The following is a 22,513-nucleotide window of genomic DNA, read 5'->3' as shown; positions in this document are numbered from 1 at the left end:
AGCACTATTCATCACAGGAGTCTCTTAGAAGACAACAAAGGCTAACCGCATTCTATTCTGCGTTGTGAATTTCTCAACTGTCTTCATAGAGTGCATTATATACAGAACGTTTATTCTACAAGTTGGTTGTATTTTGTTATGCAATCATAGATAACGAATGATGAATACACACCGAAATAATAATAGATTTTATCGTGAAAATATGTACACGGTTGTCACAGATCATGAGTTACCTCATACTTGATTATACAAGCACAGCTTTGTAAAATAATAGTGTTTGAAATATAAAAATAATTATTGCGTGAGTCCGGAAGATGGAATAAAAACAACGCGAATTGCGAGCTCATCTGCGTTACTTTTGTTCGTGGTTATAATATTTGCTATTACTAACTGTATGTTATGAAATTATAAATAATCAAATTTAATAAAACTAAAATAGTTGCATGTAAATTGTAATTTAAAACAAGAAACAAGGATACAGTAGCGCAGTTTTTTAATTACCGAGTTTCGGGTTTAAATCTGTGTTGCCTGACATATCAGGCAATAGTAGATAAGACTTTCGCTGATATAGCAAATGAAAAATATCATTATTATTAAAAATTTTAATAACACTATTTCATATACATAAAAGTGTAGACAGTTGTTGAATACTAAAAATTAAAAGGCAAAGCAGGTTCGCACAAATTTTAAATTAAATTGAAACATGCCAAAGAGCAATTTTGAAAAACATTCTATATTAAAATAGTTCTGCATAAATTTGAATTGAAACGTGTCGAAGAGCGTTTGAAAACACTACGCATTCATATATTGAGTATTTATGCAAACCATTCTATATATTTGTATAAAACAATTTATATTTTTTGTCCCAGTAGTTGAGACACTGATATTTATTAAGGTTTTAAAAATGCCTTTTGAGTAGACGTGATAACGACGGAACCAGAATAAAGTACGTCTTTGAAATATTATTACAATGTATTTAATAATTTGAAGTTTGAGAAAAACTAAATTAAATAAATAGAAGGTTTAATATTTAATCAATAAACACATCTTTTATGTCAGGTTTTCACATTTGTAGAGTAATGATGTTAAAGATAATGTAAAAATTTCATTAAGAATGCTTAATGATATAGGTAAATATTATCTCAATCAGCGTTTATTTTCTAATGTAATAATGTAAAGTTCATTAAAAACCATATTTATTGTTATCAGCATTAAGTTCTCATATTTCTAATGTTTTTACTTCATTACTAACGTTTTCTGTACCTGAGTTTTAACTACTAGTATTTGCTTCACTTGTTCTTGCTTTTTTCAGCCTTGAAATACATCCTCATTTGTAACTTTATGGGTCCATTTTATCTTCGTCATTCTTATAGAGCTCTACATGTTTATACTCTACAGAATTTTTTTATAGGCCTTCTTTAGAATCTACCTCTTTTAGCCAAACAGTATATCACACACACACACACACACACACATATATATATATATATATATATATATATATGTGTGTGTGTGTATGTATATATTATGATTCTGAATCTATGAGTCTATTAAGAGGGCATACCATCAATAAAAAACATGAATTTATTTCAGATACTTATGTTACATCTATATGTTTTGGCTATAATCCTGGCCTTCATTAGCGCAAAGAATTCGCAATTCATTCCACACATGTGTAGAATCTTGGTAAAAATATTTTAAAAAGTTTTTTCTCCATTATATCTTTAATCAGACCACGAACACCACATATGTTACACACTATCTATTTGTGCTTTTTTAAAATTAGTATTTTGTAAAATATTGTTGAATTACAAGTTTAATGTTTATATTACATAGTGTAGTGCATTACCATATCCTGATACAATGGATTATTTAATCTTCTAATTTACTACTAAGATCAACTAATTGTAAGTACAATTTACTCTTTTAATTTTTTTCTTTTCACTCCATTTCAATTGTTTTAATTTTTCACTTTATTTTTAGTTTCCACTGAATAAAGGCTAGGATTATAGTCGAAATGTATGGACGGAAAATAAATTTTTGAAAAAAAATAGGTTTTTTATTGATGTTATGTTCGATTACTACTTTGTTAATACATAATATATCTATATTTATATACAAGGTGAACCAGACCTTAGCGTCAGGCCTAAACCGGTAACTAGTCTAGTAACTATTCTGAAAAAAATTATTTCACATTGTGAAATTGTGGAAATTATGAGCTTTTAAGTGCAACTTAGAGCTTTGGCAAAATGATGACGTTCTTTAGATTTTTGTGGTTAACTTTTATTAATTTTGTAAGACCGATCCATCCATGGATCGGATCAATGCGCGGGACTTCAGAATTTATTTGAAACATATGGTTTTTTCAGCAAAGTATCTTATTTTGATCCCTAGAATCCGAAAATCATATTTGCCGAAGTGACTTTTAAATAGACCCGCCCTAATATATATATATATATATATATATAGTAAACTCTTACCACATGGAAGTAATGGTTTGCTTCTTTTATTGCAAAATTATAATAACTTCACTACAATATTTCGAAGACTGTCCATCATTTACTACCTGCAAAAGGGCTATATCATTTTATGTATACAGGCTTAGAAATGTTAACCCTTATCGACAGGAAGTTGCGGTTGGGCTCATAAACTATTTGGAAGTAGTAAAATATACTATCTGTATCCAATTTATATTTTGAAGATATTAATTCCAGCCCTGTCCATTAGACGACTGCCTGGAAAAGGGTTATATTATATGATTGTGAAAGTAATTTTGATAACGTGTTCGTTTTCTGTCGTTTTCAGGTGGTCTGTTCCATCCAGCGGATCACGCCCAGGAGATCGCCTTCCGATATGCAGTCGAGAAGATAAACGCGGACCGCACGATATTGCAGCGTCCGAAGCTGCTCGCTCAAGTGGAACGCATCTCGCCACAGGACAGTTTCCATGCTGCCAAACGAGGTATTTCCTTTATTCCTTTATTCCTTTACTCTTTTCCACTCCGAGCTCTATACTTTTTGCACATTGTCGCTGTTTTTATAATCTTAGAGCTGGTTGATGCTCCAGAAAACTTCTCGTGAAAAACAAATTGAGTGTTCATTAAAAAAGAACATGTTTCTTGCAGATCTATTGTAGATATTTTAGTTTTTGTTGCCTTTTTGAACTATGTATGTTTTGTAGACAAATGTGCTAGTATAGGTATTACATAATATATTTATTTATGATGGCATTGTGCTGGAAAATCGCTGGAATTTACTGTTCCGTAAATTTATTGGAAATTCTAAATGTTTTTAGCCTGAATTAAAATTGAAAATCAAAGTTCTAGATATTTACACAAAATGTTCTGAAAATTACAATTTTTTTTTTGAAATTTCGAAATATTTTTTTTTGCTTTCTCCAAAAACAAATCATGTCAACACAAGCAAATATTTATTCATCCGTTCTCTTAATTACTGCTATTTTTTGCACTTTTTGTTCCACGACTTAAATTGCCTTTGAAAATTTATATATAGTAATATCAGCTCGTCTTCCTATCATTAGGAATCGAATATTTTTTGAATCATTCTAATCGGATGCCTAGTTCTCGCAAAAACTGAATTTCAATATCTGCAAATTATGCTCCATTCTTAAACGGCTGGATCTGTCTTTGCCAAAAATCTAATTAGCACGACTCCCCATCAATAGGAATCAAATGTTCTTTGAGTCATTCAAATCAATTGATTCGTACTCCCAAAAATGTAGACGACAAATTATATTTACACCTGCATACACACACATATACACAACTAAGGTATGCCAAATTGTTCAGCAACCTCTGAAACGTAATGATATGCAAAAAATATATTTGAGATAAAATTAAGTTAAAATGCATGAGATGGGCACTGGCATTCGAAACTCATTTTGAAGTTGAAGTTTCCTCAATTTTTGGTAAGAATAATTCAAATAGAAGCTAAGAAGATGAATTATTTTGTAATTATGATTAAAATAGGAATAAAACAATGAATTATATATATATAATTGTACGTGTGTAATGCAATATTTCCATTTTCATATTTTAGTATCTAAAAGCTTCTCAACAGGAATCCATCTAGATGAGAGACTAGTTTTTTTTTCAATTTTTGATACTTTTTTTCTTTTCACAAATTTGACAGTTCAAGTCGAAGAACAGTCCAATTTTGGTCCAAATCGCGTAGAAGTGTAATAAATTTAGTTTTTATTATCTTTATCTAGAGATAAAAACCCGGTAGTTTTTCTTTTTATAGATATCTTTTATGTAAATATATATCCAAATTGATGAATTCGAAAATACATTCGTCAACCTAAATAAATATAATGAGTAGCAAATAATTTGATGATTTTAATTCATGTAAAAACAAAACTATTAATACATATTTTTTCTACTCTTTATCATACACGTAGCATGTAAAAAAACAGTATTTAAGATAAACTATTTTATTCAACTTTACTTGTTATTAATATAATAAAATATGTTCCAAGAATATATAATATTTACACAAAAATTTAAGTTTACGGCTAGCTGATATCAAAAGTACATTAAAAAAATTCCTCTTTCTAAAGTGTTTACATCTCATAATAATTATAACAATATTATTAAGTAAAACATCTTAAAAGCATTTGAAGTATATATGCTGAAAATATACAATAAAATTTATCACAGTAGTGGGAGAAAAAAAGATTTATTTATATATTATTTATGTGGTATAATAAATCAAACAAATTATTGCTATCATCACGAACACATTAAAAATTATTTCTTATCTTAGTATTTTATGCTACTCTGCTTTTTAGAGTTACATGTAACTATTTTTACAGTAACACGACTTTTACATTCGACTAAGTGTATTACATGAAATTATTTTCAAATTTATAATAGCAAATTTCAAATATTTTGATATTCACGAATTGATGATGTTTTTCTGGTTACCCGAACTATATGATTCTCATAAAAAAAAATTATCTAATGCATATGAACTTTCGTTGTCAACACTCGTACCACGCATGTTTCCATTCACTGATTCACAGGAATTGCTTGTTAAAATTGAACGGAAACCCAATTAAATTTTACAAAGCGTTGTAGTTTTCAACCTTTTGATGTTATAATAAAATTTAGTGCAAACGGGTCGAAGTATAATATTTCATAGTATTATATTCCAGCCGCGCGCGCCGAATAAAGGCAAACTTTTGTAGACCAATTTTTATTTTGTAGGTTGAATTATAGATCGTAAATTCTTATTTAAAAATAAACTAGAAATATTGCATTGAATTGCTTGCACACGTCCATTTGTTGTACAAAATTATTAGCTCAGTTAACGTCATCTATAAAATGACCGTTCGATACAAGAATGTTAGTTTTTTGACACAATATTTTGGTATTAGATTAGATTTTACATCAATCTTCTAACTGTGTGTTAATGAAAAAATGAGCTAGATACATTTCCAGTTTCTAGCACTAACAAAATATACTAATTGAAAAAACAGTTCGTCCACTTTTTAAGCAAACATATTTACACGATTAATTGTTAATATATCTTAAACAAACTTGATATTAATTTCTATTGAAAGTAAAAAAGTCATATGTAAATTCAAGTCTCATTTAACAGTTTATCACCATCTCGATATCCTTCAGAGTTTTAAATTTCTAAAATCAATTTTCAAGAAATGGGAGGCATTTCTTCTCAATAATTTTTAGACTCAATTTATTGAAAATTTAAAACTATTAATTTCGTCTCTCGATGTTCACTATAATTTACTCATCTTACGGAAAAATTAATATCATTAAAAAATCGAATGAGAAGTTTTTATAAAAAAAAAAACCAAATTATTAAATATGATGAAAAGTACCTGCCAATTTCCAAGATTTTCAAATTTTTAAAATCATTTTCTGATATAACTATGATATAATTTATTTTATCAATTGATAATAATCAGAAGATATCTAGAATGCTTGTAATAATTAGTGTATTCATTTTTATATCACTGGGCAAAAAAAATTATGGATTTATATAAATTGATATTCCATACACTGTATTTCTAGTTTTCATTTTTGATTATTAAGATAACTGATATTAAGAGAAACCAGTTATTTTATTTCTAGTTGGCTATAGTACAATATATCATTAAAAAATATCCATGAGTTTATTCAATCAATATTTGATAAATAAAAATCAACTATAATTTAATATAATTAAATATACTTATCAACTTTGAAATTTGAGTTGAACTAGCTGCTTTTTACATTTATGAACTAATTCTGCCGTAAAACAGACGAATGTTATGGCAACACTATGTTATGCTGCTTTTTAATATAAAATTGCACTAAAAACTGTTGAAATGCTATGTAATTGCTGTGCAGTCAGGCATTTTGCTCATATAATCTAACTTCTCGCATATATTTTTATGACACATCAGAAAGATACAGTTGCGATAATATTCTTTTTTGACGTTTGTGCGTATTCTAGGTTAGGTTTTACATCTAAAACGTCTGACTGCACTGCAAATACTTTTGACAGTGTTGTGTACAATTATATATGAAAAAAAAAACAACGGCCATAACAGTAAGTTGTGGTAACTGTGACGGTTTCTGAAAAATAAATATTGTTTTTTTTAATAACAAATATTCTTTATTTTATATATAATTTTCGATTTTTTTACCAGCTCTTCCATTATTATGTGCTCTTTGCTCAAAGCAATAAGTTCACTCAGCGAATTATTTAAGATTTAGTGATGTTCACATCCGCCTCGCCGCCCGCCCGTGCTAGGTACTACTCTGACAAAGGCGATAAATGTTTTTATAGAACATGGTGCGAGTTTAATAAAAGCCTTTAGCGACTGTTGAATTTTATATATTTGTTTCCAGAGAAAGAATAAATTTCAAAATATTATTCTAGCTTTCCGCTTTATCTTTGTTTTACGTCAGACTTACTGCCGTCGCATATGCCATAATGTTTGAAGCGTTTCTTTAAATATATTCGTGCCTAATATTTTTAGTTTTATTACAAAGATATAAAAATATAGTTTACTTACATGATTTTTTTTAAGTAAAACTTCTATAGGCGCGACTAGGGTGTAAATCCGTACAAATGCAACGGAAATGCGTTACGGCAGAATTGTGCGTCATTCGCTTTCGATGAAATCATTTCTATACGGGTCGATTGTGATTAGTCGTCGTGTATGTGAATAGAGATCTGTCGTTGTATGCGTACCGGTATCAACGTTGTATGCGTTCCGATATCAACTAGGAAATCAGCATAGATAAATAAACATTTTAAAGTTACTTCGTAGTACAAATCTTGATTTAATGAAAAATGCCTGAATCAGAATAATATTTTACCCTGTTCCTTGAAAATATTTATTGATAAGATGAATGATTAGTAAGTTTACTGATTAGGAACTCTTTCTATATTATTTGTAGTTTTTATAAATGTTTGGAGTTATTAAAATAGAAAATAATTTCTAGGCAAGACAGGTATTACCGCTGTTCAAAGAATGAGATATCGCCAGCGAAAAAGTAAAAAAAAATACAAGCGGTCAATGAATGTATGTTAATTTTAATTACATGAAGTTCTTCAAACACAATTATATGATGAGTGAAGTTGCGAAAACAATATTTGTTTAGACGTTGTTTAACATAATCCACTGTGTGAACGAATATTATAGAATTTATTAATCAGCAATTACTTCATTTCTCTAATAAATGTTCATTTCTAAATGCTAATTACAATGGCAAACCGATCACATCATATTTGAAGTATGACTTTAATTACATTATTGTTTTTGAATATTATACATATTTTGGGAAGTAGAGTACGGAAAGTACCTATGCCAACTTCTATAATTTTAAATATTATCTAATCCAATATAAACCAAATAAATCTATATCTTATATTGCAAGAATATATAATATTTTTATGATCAATTTGATCAATGATTTAATGACTAATTATAAACACAAGTTAAATTAGCTAACAAATTAAATTAAACAGTCGAATTAAATTAAACAGATGTATGTAATTATAATAACTATAATACAATGGTTTCAAACTTTAAAGTAACTTTATAAATTTATATCTAGGCTTTTTTTTTCAACAACATTCTTTATTATTTAATATTGTAATAAACTTGAATATCATTGGGTATTTACTTATTATATTACTTATCATAACATTTATATTTATTATAGATAAAACAGTATCTTAATATACATGTGACGAAAAAGGAAAAGATTTGACTTTCTTTTTTAAAATTACACAACGATATTTGATACAAAGTGAATAAAGTACATTTATACCTAGAATTATTACAGAAATTTAAATTAGAATTGAAAAATATTATTATGAATCGCAAGATTATAAAATTATTTTCTATAAAATATTTCAATTTACAAACCAATATATTGCGTATAGTATAAATGTACCGTAAATTCTATATTATTTCTGATAGTTTATAAAAAATACATCCCGTTAAATTAAAAAAGTTAATGACTACAATACAATAATAGTTCTGAATGGTTCTAAATAATATAGAAATAATTTTCTTATTTATTTTATTTTTTCTAGCAATTATGAAATACAATATAGAAATGGTGCAGCGTTTCTATAATAAAATGAATGAATTGTATTACCGCTTCGCAATAATTTTCATTTTCAATAAACGACTTCTATAATGCATCTAGAGAAACAATTTAGCTGTACAAATAAATACAAAAAATCATCAACTGTTATATTAATATTTATTGAAAGTGTTCATAAGTTATTTCTTCTAATATCAATTCCAATTATTATCAAAGTAGGATTTATAGGAAAAAACTTCGATAAGCTTTTCTTGTATATGTGCGGAATATTCAACCTTCCTAAAAGGGATTTTACCAAGAATGTAACTCTGTTTGTAGCAATTTAGAAACTAAGAATTTTCAAACAAGGATATGCACTTAAAAAGGATCATCCAGATGTGTGAACATTTCATTGAAGCTTCATATGGCACAAAATATTTGTCGAAGAAACTTCTTCGTAAGTGATTCTTTTTTTGTGCTATAGAAATCCACAAGCAATCCGTAATAATACGCTTTAAAATATTATTTCCAAAACCACTGATCTATGAAATAAATTGTATATACGAAAAAAATGCTTTTTTCTGTCACAAATATATAAAAATCCAACAATCCTACATAACCCTCATGGAAAATCGAAAGTTACAAGTTGAAGACATTTATTCTTGTTGGTTTTGAGACGCTTTACCTTCAAAGAATGAATTTCGCAAAGAATTTATGATTGAAAGTTTGGCAATACTTCACAACAAGATTACTCTCCAAATACCTCAATTGACAAAATGTAAAAGTCTTCAATCGTGAAGAACTTTATATTTAAGAAAATCTCGTTATGTCTCAATAAATAAAAAGTTGGCGTCAAATATTTATTGTATAAAGACCCAGATTTTATTACAAGGTTAAAAGTTGTATAAGGTTGTATCAATTATTTCACATTTTATTAACACATAATAATTTGATATTTTTATATTTTTGAAAAAGAAGTTAATTTTTCGCTAGATAAGATGTGTGCAATTTTTTTTTTTCGACGTTTCAAGTCATCGTGAATCGTTTGAAGTCTTAAATAAAGTTTGTGTTTGTATATATATGTATAAATGAGCCAAAATGTCCTACTTTGTCAACATTTTTCCAAATACGATCAATCCAACTTGCTGAAATTTTATAAGGACTTGTGTTGATTAGTCTTACGAGATTATTGGCTGTGCCCCTTTTTTTAGAATTAGCAGGACAGATATTAGTATTGTTTTTTGCCCACGTTTTAGTGCTAAATTATGAACCGATTTTCAGAATTCAAAAACTGTTAGGAAGATATCAGTTGGATATCATCCTGATTGGTAAAGTTTAGGCGAGGCATTTCTTCATAATCAATTGTTGAAGAAGTTTGTGTTTGACAATTTTGATGTCATTTTATACTATAACAGAGTTCATGATGTTAACGAATATCCTAAAATAATATAAAAAGTGGTTTAATTTTAAATATTATTAAAGTTTGTAATTCTATCGTCAAAACGATAAAAGTTACTAAATTTCGTTTTTCTCATTTATTACGTAGATTACATAGCGTGAAAAAATGGCACTTCTGTTTTTTTCTTTAAACTTTTTTCTAAATTTGCTTCTATAATTGGGCGCTGATTTTAAATAAACCGTTTATTTTGGAAAATCCCCTGATTTTGAGTTTTGGACCACCCCCATTCACTAAATAAAATATTAAAGGTTACTATAAAATATTTGTATTAAAAATGAAATAATTATATCTAAATGTTAGGCCAAATTTAAGAAAAATATTAGACAGCTTTACGATTGTTACATATATTGAGTACTTTTTGTTCAAAATTTTATTAAAACTTTGAGACATTTTTTTAACTTCTCATTGGGTAAGTTATAGTATAAAAAAAATCAAAAATGAAATTTCTGTTTATCTTGACGTTTGAACATTTTGGCATATCTTATAAAAAAGGAATGTATGTGTGTGTGTATGTGTATTGTGTGTGTATGTGAGGATACAAATTTTCGTTGACTATTTCGAAAACACCAATCAACCGATTTAAATAATAAATAAAATAATTTAAAAAACATTCGATTCATATTGATAAGGAGACAAACATTCGATTCATATCAAATATTTTTATGGGGATTTGAATAATATGTATCAATTTTGTTTACATTTCTAAGGGTTCTGTAACATTGTTCATCCGTAACGGCGACGGCGAAATTTCTCAAAAACCTAATTTTACAAAGTTTAAAGGATTTTTTTTAATCTTTTTTAAAAAAAATAATTTTTGGTACGGTAATTGTCTTAAGGCACGATGCCGTTTCTGTGTTTATGCGTTTATATATTTTTCTAATCAAAAATCATTAATTATCCGTTATAATTTGGTGAAAAACCTCATACGAAACAGATCAAATACTGCACGATTGCACAACTTATCTTAATTTATCTCCAGACAAATATTGTGGAATATCTTCTTCATGAAATATTCTTTGTTTAGTTGAGTAATTGAAAGATGATGACAGGGTAAGAAATTGACGCTTATCTCGCGCCAGTAACCGAATATTGCCATTAATTCTTTGTTTATTTTCTTACTGTTTTTCCGACTCATAGAACCTGAGCTTCCTTCGTGAAAATCGAAAATTAATCTATAAGTACTTTTATTATTTTCATGTTCGATAATGCGTTTAACGTCTTCTTCTTTATTTTATTCCGAGCTCGGTTAAGAAGCACTTTAGATTTCTCCCTACTTTGTGAGCCATTATCTCTACCATGGATATTTATCTTTTACATTATATATATGGATATACACACATGCATATTATATATTATATATATATTATATATATATATATATATATATATATTAGGGTGGTCCTTAAAATGGTCATTTTCGAATTTCCTTGCTCCCAGGGGCTCAAATGGTTTCAAATAGATAAAAAACAATTCTCTGAAAGTTTTAGCTCTTAATATTAACGTTTAGATAGAGCGCAATTCAATCAAAGTTTTGTATGGAAATAGCATGGAAAAATTTTCAAAAATTTAAAAAATGTTTTTCAGATGTAATTTAGCGAACAAATAAATGAATAAAACTCATTTATTTGTCGCTAAGTTATACCTAAAACATTTTTTTTTAATTTTCAAAAATTTTTCCATGCTCTTCCCATACAAACTTTGATTGAATTGTGCTCTATCTAAACGTTAATATTAAGAGCTAAAACTTTTAGAGAATTGTTTTTTCTCTATTTGGAACCATTTGAGCCCCTGGGAGCAAGGAAATTCGAAAATGACCATTTTAAGGACCACCCTAATATATATATATATATATATATAATATGTGTATGCTTGAAAAGCCCGACATTTTCATAAAGCATTTGTTTGAATCTTCACGGGTTTTATGGTAAATTACGCTACTTGTCACACGAAAAGGTAAACTGTGAAGTAAAAGTAAAAGGTATCAAATGGGCTTTTAAATTTGGGACTTCTTTCGAAAGCGAACATAATCATATTCTGTTTTTATTTCATACATATGTGCTTTTACCGAAGCTGGTGTAACATGGGCGTAACCATATGGAAAGCAATAAGGAGGTAATTTAGCATTTTCAGACTAGTCTTTTTATAATATTATAAAAGTACAATATCGCATTGTGTTTTTTACTTTTAAATATATACCAAGATAATAAATTAGAGTTTTGAATGCTGTTTAGCGTTTAACTTTTGGCTAGGATATCTATTTAACAAAGTTATTAGTGTCTCCATCATAAAATAAATATTCAGATGTAATGTAAGTTGCATGAATTTCACGATAATTGTAAATGACCTTCTTGGTAAATGAAATGTGGAATTTAGCAATTTAGAAAAAACTATTTATTTTGAAAATATGTTTTCGCTTTCTCTAAAAATTAAACTGATGGTGCATGGCATCATAAATTAAGGCAAATTGCTGGAACTTCCCTTACCGTAATGAAATATTTGAGGAATTTTAAATGCTTTGGAATAGATTACTGTTACTTTTATTATTCATATTATATAGACAAAATATGAGTTCCTAATTGAATGACGTTTATATATGTTATTATCAAAAGGAAAAAAGAACAAAACCTAATCAAGCAGAGATAAAATGAAAGACTCTCTAACAATAAGAATTATATATACTAAATTGTAAATGTAAATTACATTATTTATTTCAAGTAGTTAAGTGAAGTTTAGAATTTTACCTAGAATTAAAATAAAAATATGTATCATTTTGAGATATTATTTTTTGATAATTAATCAAATTTGTTTTTGAAATTTTGATTTTTTTTATTAATTCCCAAAAACTTATCGTTTCTTCAGACTCAACACAAACCAATCATTCGAATCGGATGCTTCGCCCTCGCAAAGCAAATTCCTATTTTCTTTACTTTTTGTCCCGTATATCCAAATCAGTTCGACCTGTCTTTGACAAAAACTAATCAGCATGTCTCCCTATCAATAGGAATCGAATATTTTTTAAATAATTCAAATTGTTGGAGCAGTGCTCCTGAAAACATCGAGGAAAAATTGTATGCATATATACGTACATACTATATACACATATACATACAAACATCATTTTTTACTGAATTTCTTCTAGAGTATGCCTAAATGTTCAGAAACCTCTGAATCGTAAAGATATGCAAAAAAAATATTTTTGATTTTTGGACGATTATTAAAAAAAAAACGATTACCAATATATATAATATTGTGATATAGAATTTAAAAATAGTTAATTTGAAATGAAAAAGAATCTGAATTGATGAGTTGAATTTTAATAAAAATTAGAAGTAAAAATATTAGATTTGGAAATCATATTTATAAAAGAAGAATAATGAAGAGATCAAAGCGCAATTCAAAATTTGGATAGAATGAGAAATATATAACAAAACAAGATAGTCTAAAATATCTGTGATTGTATTAAAATTAGTCAATGAGAATTGAGATTCAGCTATTTAGGTGAAATGTTTATTCAGAAAATTTACTAAAAAATAATTAATCAATGCAATTTCCAATTGATGTCTTCCAAACAAACTTGTTGTATCTGAAACAGTTAAATTGAATCAATTTGTTAAACAAACTTCATTACACTTATTTCGTGTTCAAAAAAATTTGATTTATCAAAGTGTGGGCATCAACTGTCATCAGTAGCTACTCACAAAACAAGAACCGTATATAGATGTTCGGCATAGATTATTCTGATTAGAATCGCTTAAGCTTATGGCGAAATTCTAAATTTGGATAAATTTTTATAATTTAACAGCTTATCGTAGGCCTATAAAATTTTAGTATGTTATTTCAGACTAAACATCTATCGTTATATAAAGTTTCAACAATATTGTCTTTTTTGCAACGATCGGTCGATCTTAACTAAAAACCAATAAACGCGAGTCCCAACCAATATCTTTCGAACGATTTTTGAATTTTTAAAATCGATTCGAGTCTCTGATTCTTTTAAATTACCAAAGTTTCATAGTTCATAACTCTAACAACTACTGTTTACTGAAGTTCATCAATTTTCCAATACCTTTAATAAATACGCTAACAGAATGCTAATTTCATTTTATTTGTATACTTTTTCCAGAGCATCTGTATGTTTGCACATGCATTTTTATGTAATCCGTTTTCTGTGCAGTTTGTGCACAACCATACTTATGATCAATTTTTCTGTTTTATTTGCACGTCATTAAAAGTTTCCGTAGCATATAACTCAATGCAAAAACTCATTAATTTAACAAAGCTTTTAAAATATTTGCAAATACTCGGATTATATATGTTATTATTCTATACTCATATGCATAGCGATGCTGAAAAAGCTTATGGCTTAATAAATTATTTTTATTTTCCAACTTTGCTTTTCATTTATTTCATTCAGGATGGAGTAACAATGGTATTGAAGCTTTTATTTTTAGTGTTTTACGTTAAAATTAATGCAAATGTTAAACACACTTATATAAATTTTACATAATAGCTGGGTACCCAAAATTAGACGTATTTACAATTTCTGACACAATGTATAAACGGTGAATGACATTGTGCCTTAAGGGGGTATTCTATTGTAGAATTTTGAAAAAATCAAAAAATTTTTTTTCATATTTTCAAAGTTTAGTTATTCAAAAATATGTCATTAAAAGGATTATTCAAAATTACTATTATTTCCTGAGATATATCTGTTTTAGTGAAGTGGCTTCGGTTCTGGTCGAGTCACAAAACTTTGAACTCGTTTTTCTCGAAACTACTTTTTTCGAGCTGGCGGTAAGGATATCTCGAGTTCTAATAAACCGATTTACTTTAAATTTGGAGAGGATCTTCTCTATACATCGCTTTATCGCATGGACCTTCTCCAAAACTATTACTTTTCATTTACTATTTTTAAAAAATTCGGAATTATTAAAAAAAAATATGAAAACAATTTTTTTTTTCAAACTGCCGCCATTCAAACAAATTTTTTTTTAACTTATTCAAGGTTTATACGATAGCGGCATCTATAATAATTAAGAATCTATCTATTTTTTATGTTTCGGATCACCAGGAGGGTTGGAATCATGCACGCCAGGACACCCTCTTTTTTTTTGAGCCCCCACTTTGACTGCTCATAACTTTCTGAAGTCTAATTTTTCTTCTTTAATATTTTTTTTATGTAATAATAAAATATGAATAAACAAATTATAAAAAATCGATAGTAAAAATATTGTTTGTTTCCTTTGTACAGCGCTTCAAAAACCGGGCAAAATTCATGCTTCTACAGCAGAATACCCCCTTAAGGCAAATTGCTGGAACTTTCCGTACCGTTATAGAATATTCGAAGAATATTGAATGTTTTCAAATATGTTAATATAAGGATTATTTCAAGTAAGCTGTAGAATTTTATCTAAAATTAACATTAAATTTCGGATTATTTTTTTCAATATTAAAAAAATATTTTTTGGTAATAAAAAAAAAATAATAAAAACATTTTTTTTTGCTTTACCGAGAATTAATTGTTGCGATCATACAATCAAAACATTTTCTGAATCACTTAAATCGGATGCTTTGTTCTCTCAAAAACCACCATTTTTGCACATTTAGCTTCTTATTTCCAAAACGACTGGACCTGTCTTTGACAAAAAGTAATCACCACACCTTCCTATCGGTAGAAATTGAATGTTTTTTTGACAATTTGACGGTTGATCCGTGCACCCGAAATCGTGGACGAAAAGTTTTATCCACACAAAACATCAATTATTTCTGAGGTATGCTAAAATGTTCAGGAACGTCTCGAACGTTGAAGTAATGCAAAAATTATCATTTCAGATTTGTGGATGATTACTACAACTTACTCTACGGGAAGTTAATAAATACAGAAATAAAAAATATAAGTAGTTCTATACTTGCATCCTTAGTTTATGTAGTGAAATTCGAAAAATTAAAAATGTTTTTTTATGCCCCTTTGATCCGTTTGAAGACCCTTTGATCCCTTTGACATACTTCAAGCATTAAAAACATTCAATTTGTAATTCTAAGGCAGGTGCATCTATTCTGGATATAATCGATAAATTATAAAGATAATATCACAATATCTTCTTGATAGTGTACATATTTTATACTGCATCTATTAGGATCTCTACCAATCGATCAGCATTTTGCACAATTATAAGAATTCTTTTTACTAAATATTTCAACTATTTCTCTAGAAATTGAAAAATCATTATTATCTTAATTGAGGATTTTATTCTAATATACGTACGTGTCATTGCAATATATTTTATAATAGAAAATTTGAACTTTTGACCTGGTTATTATTTTCTTTACACAATCAAGTGAAAAATTATATGAAACTATTAATAAAAGAAAGAGGTTAAGAGGTTTATTATAACCATCAATCGATACTGATATATATATATATATATATATATATATATATATATATATATATATATATATATATATATATATATATATATATATGTATATATGTATTATATTGTGTGTGTTTGCTTTTTTGCTGCATTAATTTCTATTCTTCAAAGCATACCATCTGCGTTCAAAAATTTTAATTCTGAATAATTAGGTACAGCCAGTATGCTCGTTATAATAATAAGAACATAGTATTTCTATATTACCTGCGGAAAATTATATTTTTCCTATATAATTTATGAGTTCGTGGAATATTACATCAATTATAATCAAAACGTAGGAATGATAACTGAATGACAATGAGAAAATGTATACAATTAATGATATTTTTATATCATAAACAATGCTCTATATACTACCCTGTAGCATATTGCATACCGAAATGTTCATATACAAAGAGGTATATGTATGTTGCATCTATAAACTTCATTGGAAATTTAATACCACAACTTCGACTTTGAGGTTACAAGTTTGAGTCTGATTATTATACAAATCATCTGATAATAATCGATCAGTGTTTGTTGAATTTGATACAATTACGCATTAACTTTGTGAATGTTGTTCAGATAGTAATTATGATTGTTATAATACGTGCCGAAAATTATAATAATATAAAATTTTTAAAATAACAAATACTATTCAAGAATGCAATAAAAATCATATTGTTTTAAATGAATGCGTTTAATCAGAATTACTGACATTTGTTATATGTTATAGTATGTATTATATATTTCGCTTTCAAACTTTTTATAAAATTTTGTTCATTTTTTTATAATTATCTTAAAAAATAGCATATATGCCAGGCAACAGTCAAAAAGTTTTCCTAATTTGCGGGACAAATAATGCTTCTAAAAAAACTCGGAACACAAGGTGAAATCCGGGATTTTTCCGGCCAGACAAGGATAAATTGTCACCTTAAAGATAATCATATAATTGAGGTATCATATTCATGGATTCTAATGTCTAAAAGCTATTAAAAATACTCGCTTGATGTGAATGGCATTTTGACATGAGGCAAGTTGTATTTACTTTCTAATATCTATAGATAAAAAAAGAGTGCGCGTAAGGTTCACACGCGATTAAAGTAAAACTTTTTTACTACTGTATGAGATGGCATTTAAGTTAAAAATAAATACATAATATAACAATTTTGAATAATGTTCATCAGCAATATGGTACCACTCGTGATGCACACATTTTTTAATGTCAATCATTATGCATATTTATATAATAATAAGTTATAAATTTATAATAGCATTAAAAATATTTATAATATTTAAAAACAATAATGCAATTAGTCATACGACATGATCGGTTTGTCATTGGAATTAGCATCAAGAACTAAGAATCTTTATTAGAGAAATAAAATAATTGCTGATTAATAAAGTCTATAATATTTGTTCATACAGTAGACAGCTTTAATATAACAATCTTGAATAATTTCATTAACACTAGCAATGAATAAACTGCATATATGTCCGTTATAAAGTATATCGGTATATAAATGATACACAGCTACACAAACTATTGTTGTGCTTGATCTCTTGTTTAGAGTAATAAATATGAATATCAATTTATTCTTCATTATTTATAAAAATATGCTACTTTGTAATACTTAATAGTCATCATAAATGAAAAACATGTAGACTTCCTCTACTCTTCCTCTAAAGTTTCTGAGATATAATTCTGAGAAAGATATATCTTCGTCATGTTAGAATAAAGCTGTACTGCTTTAATATTTTTTAATATCTATAAAAATGCTGGGAATTATTATTTTAAACAACGCTTAAATAAATATTGTTTTCACAATTTCACTTGTCATGTAGTTGTGTTTGAAGAACTTCATGTAATTAAAATTAACAGTCATTAAAAGTAACATACAATCATTGATTGCTTGTTTTTTTTAGTATTTCGCTGGCGATACAGTTTCATTATTTGAACAGTTGTAGCATATAAAAATAATTTCCATTTTAGTAACCTCAAAAATATATAGTAACCACGAATAATACAAATTACTTCAATAAACTTACGTTTTTATACGGCAGAGATTTTTCATTTGCTTTATTATTTGCACTATAATTATTTATAAGTGATGGGATAAAATATTCTTTCGATCCAGACATTTTTTATTAACTCAAGGCTTGTACTAATATTTAACCTTAAAATGTTATGACATTAACACCAAAAAATGAACAATATGCTTCACGCTTTCGGTGGCGTACGCACGTATAAAGTCACGCATACAAAGAAGCCTCGCACAAATACGACAACCAATCAGAATTGACCGGTATAGAAATAATCTCATCTAGAGCGAATAACGAACCAATGGCACTCGACCTTGCCGTAACTCACTTCCGTTGCATTTGTATGAATTTACAACCATGGAATTAAGTGGAATACGCGATTTGCAATTTTTAAACTTTTTAGCGAATTATGAAGAAACTGCTATGCAAATTGCTCGCATAAATAGTGAACGCTAGTTCTTATCGAGTTGCAATAAATGGCTGGATGGTGAAAACGTTTTTAAGAAAACTTTGACGAATGGACAAATTGCCCAGATATACATACACACAAAAACGTACATATATACTTTTTTATTCTATTATAAGATTCATAATAGCTTCTAAAAGCAATGACATGAAAGGAGCTTAAAAGCAGGCTTTGTAGCATCTACAATAATTCCCATATACATATATTAACTGTTGTGTTACTGTCAAGAGACTAAGAAGATTAGATCCACTAGACTTAGCATAGTTATATATCTAGTATAGTGCTTGTAATTATTCTCACATATTTATATTTATTATCTGCTTGCAATTATTGTCATATATTCATATTTATTATACTAACTTAAAATACTACCAATGGGTAGTATTTTAAAAACTTATTTAATAACTAATCACAACAATTACTGAATGCCTTCTCAGGCAGTTGTAATTTAGATGGAAATAAAAAAAAAAAAAAACTTTTGTGTTGATTCCACATCACTTAATTAAATTGAATATATTATTTTCATTCCCAAATGTCGCATCAGGAAAAAGGTAGAAAAAAGTCCTTTAATAGCACGACTTCATAAAGTTTTCTGTTCCGCTCCAGCTCAAATCCAAACTTCCGTTATGACTGAAGAATTTGAATACTCTTGTGTTAAAACGAGGCTATTGTTTTGAATTATGACCGTACACTCGACGAATAAATTCGCGAATGCGAATTTCGCAATTTACTGGAAGAATGGACAATATTTCTGAAAAGCAAGGAGTAAAAATGGCTATGTCATTGCGAAATAACACTAATAATAGAATAATGTACAATGATAATCTTTACAAATGAGTATACTTAAATAGGATCCAAACTCTCTTACACTTGTTTTGTCTTGTTGTAATGGCGGAGAGCAACAATTCTATTAGATCATGAGACAAAAGAAGCAGCGAAAAAGAAAACTCATCTACAGAAGTGGGGAAATGAAATGTACATTCAGGCGAGAAGTCTTTTGGAGAAGTTTGAGGAAAAACAATAGGCTTTTAAAAGTTCTGCAACAGATCAAAATAGGTTTATGGCCTGAATTTAGGCAATGAATGGGTGGTAATAAATTATTAATAATACATTAGTATTATGCTGCTACAATTTTTGCTGTCATCGATGGAGGATCTATGAATTTTCTGTCTAAATTAAAATATTAATGCTTTTTCAAAGACTAATTTGTGAGCTGAAGTATTCTTTAACCCTATTTGCCAATATGTTTCTGTGGTTTATGTATTTTTATCTAAACAAGTTTCATTTGACAAATATATGATATTCACCATAAAAATATAGCCTGAAGCCCATATCTGACAACGCTTTAATTGTGGCCAAATATTCCACGAGCTAAATATTGCAATGAAGTATAGAGTCAACTACTCAATGATGAGCACTTAGTCATATAAAATTAAAATATTTTATGATTATATTTTATGATTAATATGAGATAAAGATTTTATGATTATGCCTATATGATTTTTTAAGTGTCGATACAATTTCTTTGTTTAATAATGGGTGAATACAATAAGAGTAAATAAAAAAGATGTTCGTAGCACTGTATTAACCGCCAAATTTCAAATCAACAAAGTTCTGAGTTCAAATACGCGTTCAGCACAACCTGATATCAAGCAATAGTAATTGAAACTGTAGATCAAAATATTTAGCCACGTGAAGTATGTAGTTTGGCTTTTCTAGGCTTTTTGCAATAAGTTTTCAAGTTATCATGAATTTGTTTCTTACACTAGAATTAAGAAAACTTAAAAAATTATGGCCCATTAACTTGATCTTAAATTGTATCTAATAGTAATGAGCCACTAAAGTAAATACTATATATAATTTTATTCAATTAATGTAAATCAAAATAAATCATAGATTGTATTCAATGTTCTGTTTGTTATTAATAAAAAAATGAAACTGGTGCTTGGTTCCCTCAAAAACTGCAATTTTTTGCACATTTAACTCGATATCTCCAAAACGGCTGGACCTGCCTTTGCAAAAACTAATCACGACTTCTCTCCGTCATTGAATGTTTCTTCAAGCATTCAAAACGAATGCTCCATTCTCTCACTAACTCGATTTTTATTTTTTGCACTCCTCGCACTATATCTCCGAAATGGATGGACCTTTTTCAGCACATCTCCCAATCAATAAGAATTGAATGTTTTTTGAACCATTCAAATCGGTTGATCCGTGCGCCCAAAAACGTGGACGAAAATTTGTATTCATATATACATACACATACACACATACATCCATTTATTTAGAAGTATGCCAAAATGTTCAGAATCCTTCAAAACGTGGAGAAATGTAAAAATGTTCAATTTTGATTTTTGGACGACTACAATAACTTACTCTACGGGAAGTTAGATAATAATAAATTTAAGAAAAAGGGCAATAACTTGGTTAATTCTTAATATTAAAAAATCGCTAAAAAACTACTGTTCAAAAGGTCTTGTGATAGTCAAATAATAATGTATATTACAACAGATCATCCAATAGTTAGCTAAATTAAAAAACAAATATAATAGTGTTTAGGTAAAAATTAGAATTGACCATCAATTTCCATTATTACAGCAGTTTAACTAATAAAGTTGTCAAGTTTCAAATCTATACGACCAATTTTGTCATCTGTACGTTTGCAATAAATGATATATAAACCTAAAAATATTTCAATCATTTTTAAACATAATTTCTACCTACTCTCTATATCCCGTTGCATTTTGTTATTTAAACTTCACTCCTCAAGAAATAGATGCCAAACTTACGTACATACATTCACACATGTTTGAAAATTAATTAGGCAATTACTCGAGGCATGGGCGGGGCACAAAGGTCCAATTTCACATTAAGTAATTATACTGTTTAAATCAAATGAACAGCACATAACACGTATCAGCAAAACAACTATGGAAATATGTTCATTAAAATTCCCAGTTAATTCCTAATTATAGAAATGTGTTTTTCTCACTATTATTCTAAAATATAAAATTTGTCATTGATCTTATCTTACTCAATAGGCGGTGTAAAATGGAACAGCTAGGGAGCAAACAGATCCAATGTCTTATATTTAATTTTAGGAAATGATAGCTACTTTATTCAACTAATGCAAGATATCATTTTTTTGTCACATGTTTACAAACAACACCCATATGACCTTGATCTGGTATTTGGTCAGAAATATTCACTGAAACTATTAATTTAATTTAAATCTATTTTGAATACGTGCTTTTAGCGTAAAATCAGCAATTAAAATTGTTGCCACGATGGAGTGATTGAAAACATAACACTTCTCCATTTAATTTAATAGCTATTTTTGGTACTGTTAGATAGATCTGATCTACCTCTTTTTATATTTTATATATTATTTATTCTAATTGACCAGAGTATACGCAGTCCTATTCAAAATTTTAAATATCAATAACGCAACACTTATAGCTTATATGTGGCAAATACGCAACTTTTATCACAATTGTCGGAATAGTATCATTGGCATTGTACAAACAAAATTTATACAATCCAACAATGGTCGTACCATT

At 28.0% G+C, this 22,513-nt stretch overlaps 1 protein-coding gene across 1 annotated transcript in view; it reads left to right on the top strand.

The window, feature by feature from the left end:
• Positions 1 to 1,114: 1,114 nt before the first annotated feature.
• LOC113388173 (glutamate receptor ionotropic, kainate 2-like) overlaps positions 1,115 to 22,513 on the top strand; it is a 103,469-nt gene continuing 82,070 nt past the window's right edge. Inside the window, exons 1-2 of the mRNA XM_026625575.1 lie at positions 1,115 to 1,130; positions 2,806 to 2,961. Of these exons, the coding sequence (XP_026481360.1) occupies positions 1,115 to 1,130; positions 2,806 to 2,961 (172 nt within the window). The remainder of the gene's footprint in view (positions 1,131 to 2,805; positions 2,962 to 22,513) is intronic.

Source organism: Ctenocephalides felis, unplaced genomic scaffold (assembly GCF_003426905.1).
Source record: "Ctenocephalides felis isolate EL2017-DRISC unplaced genomic scaffold, ASM342690v1 CF-g0.4_SCAFFOLD_03572, whole genome shotgun sequence".
NCBI lineage: Eukaryota > Metazoa > Arthropoda > Insecta > Siphonaptera > Pulicidae > Ctenocephalides > Ctenocephalides felis.
This window is presented reverse-complemented; position numbering and strand designations above follow the sequence as displayed.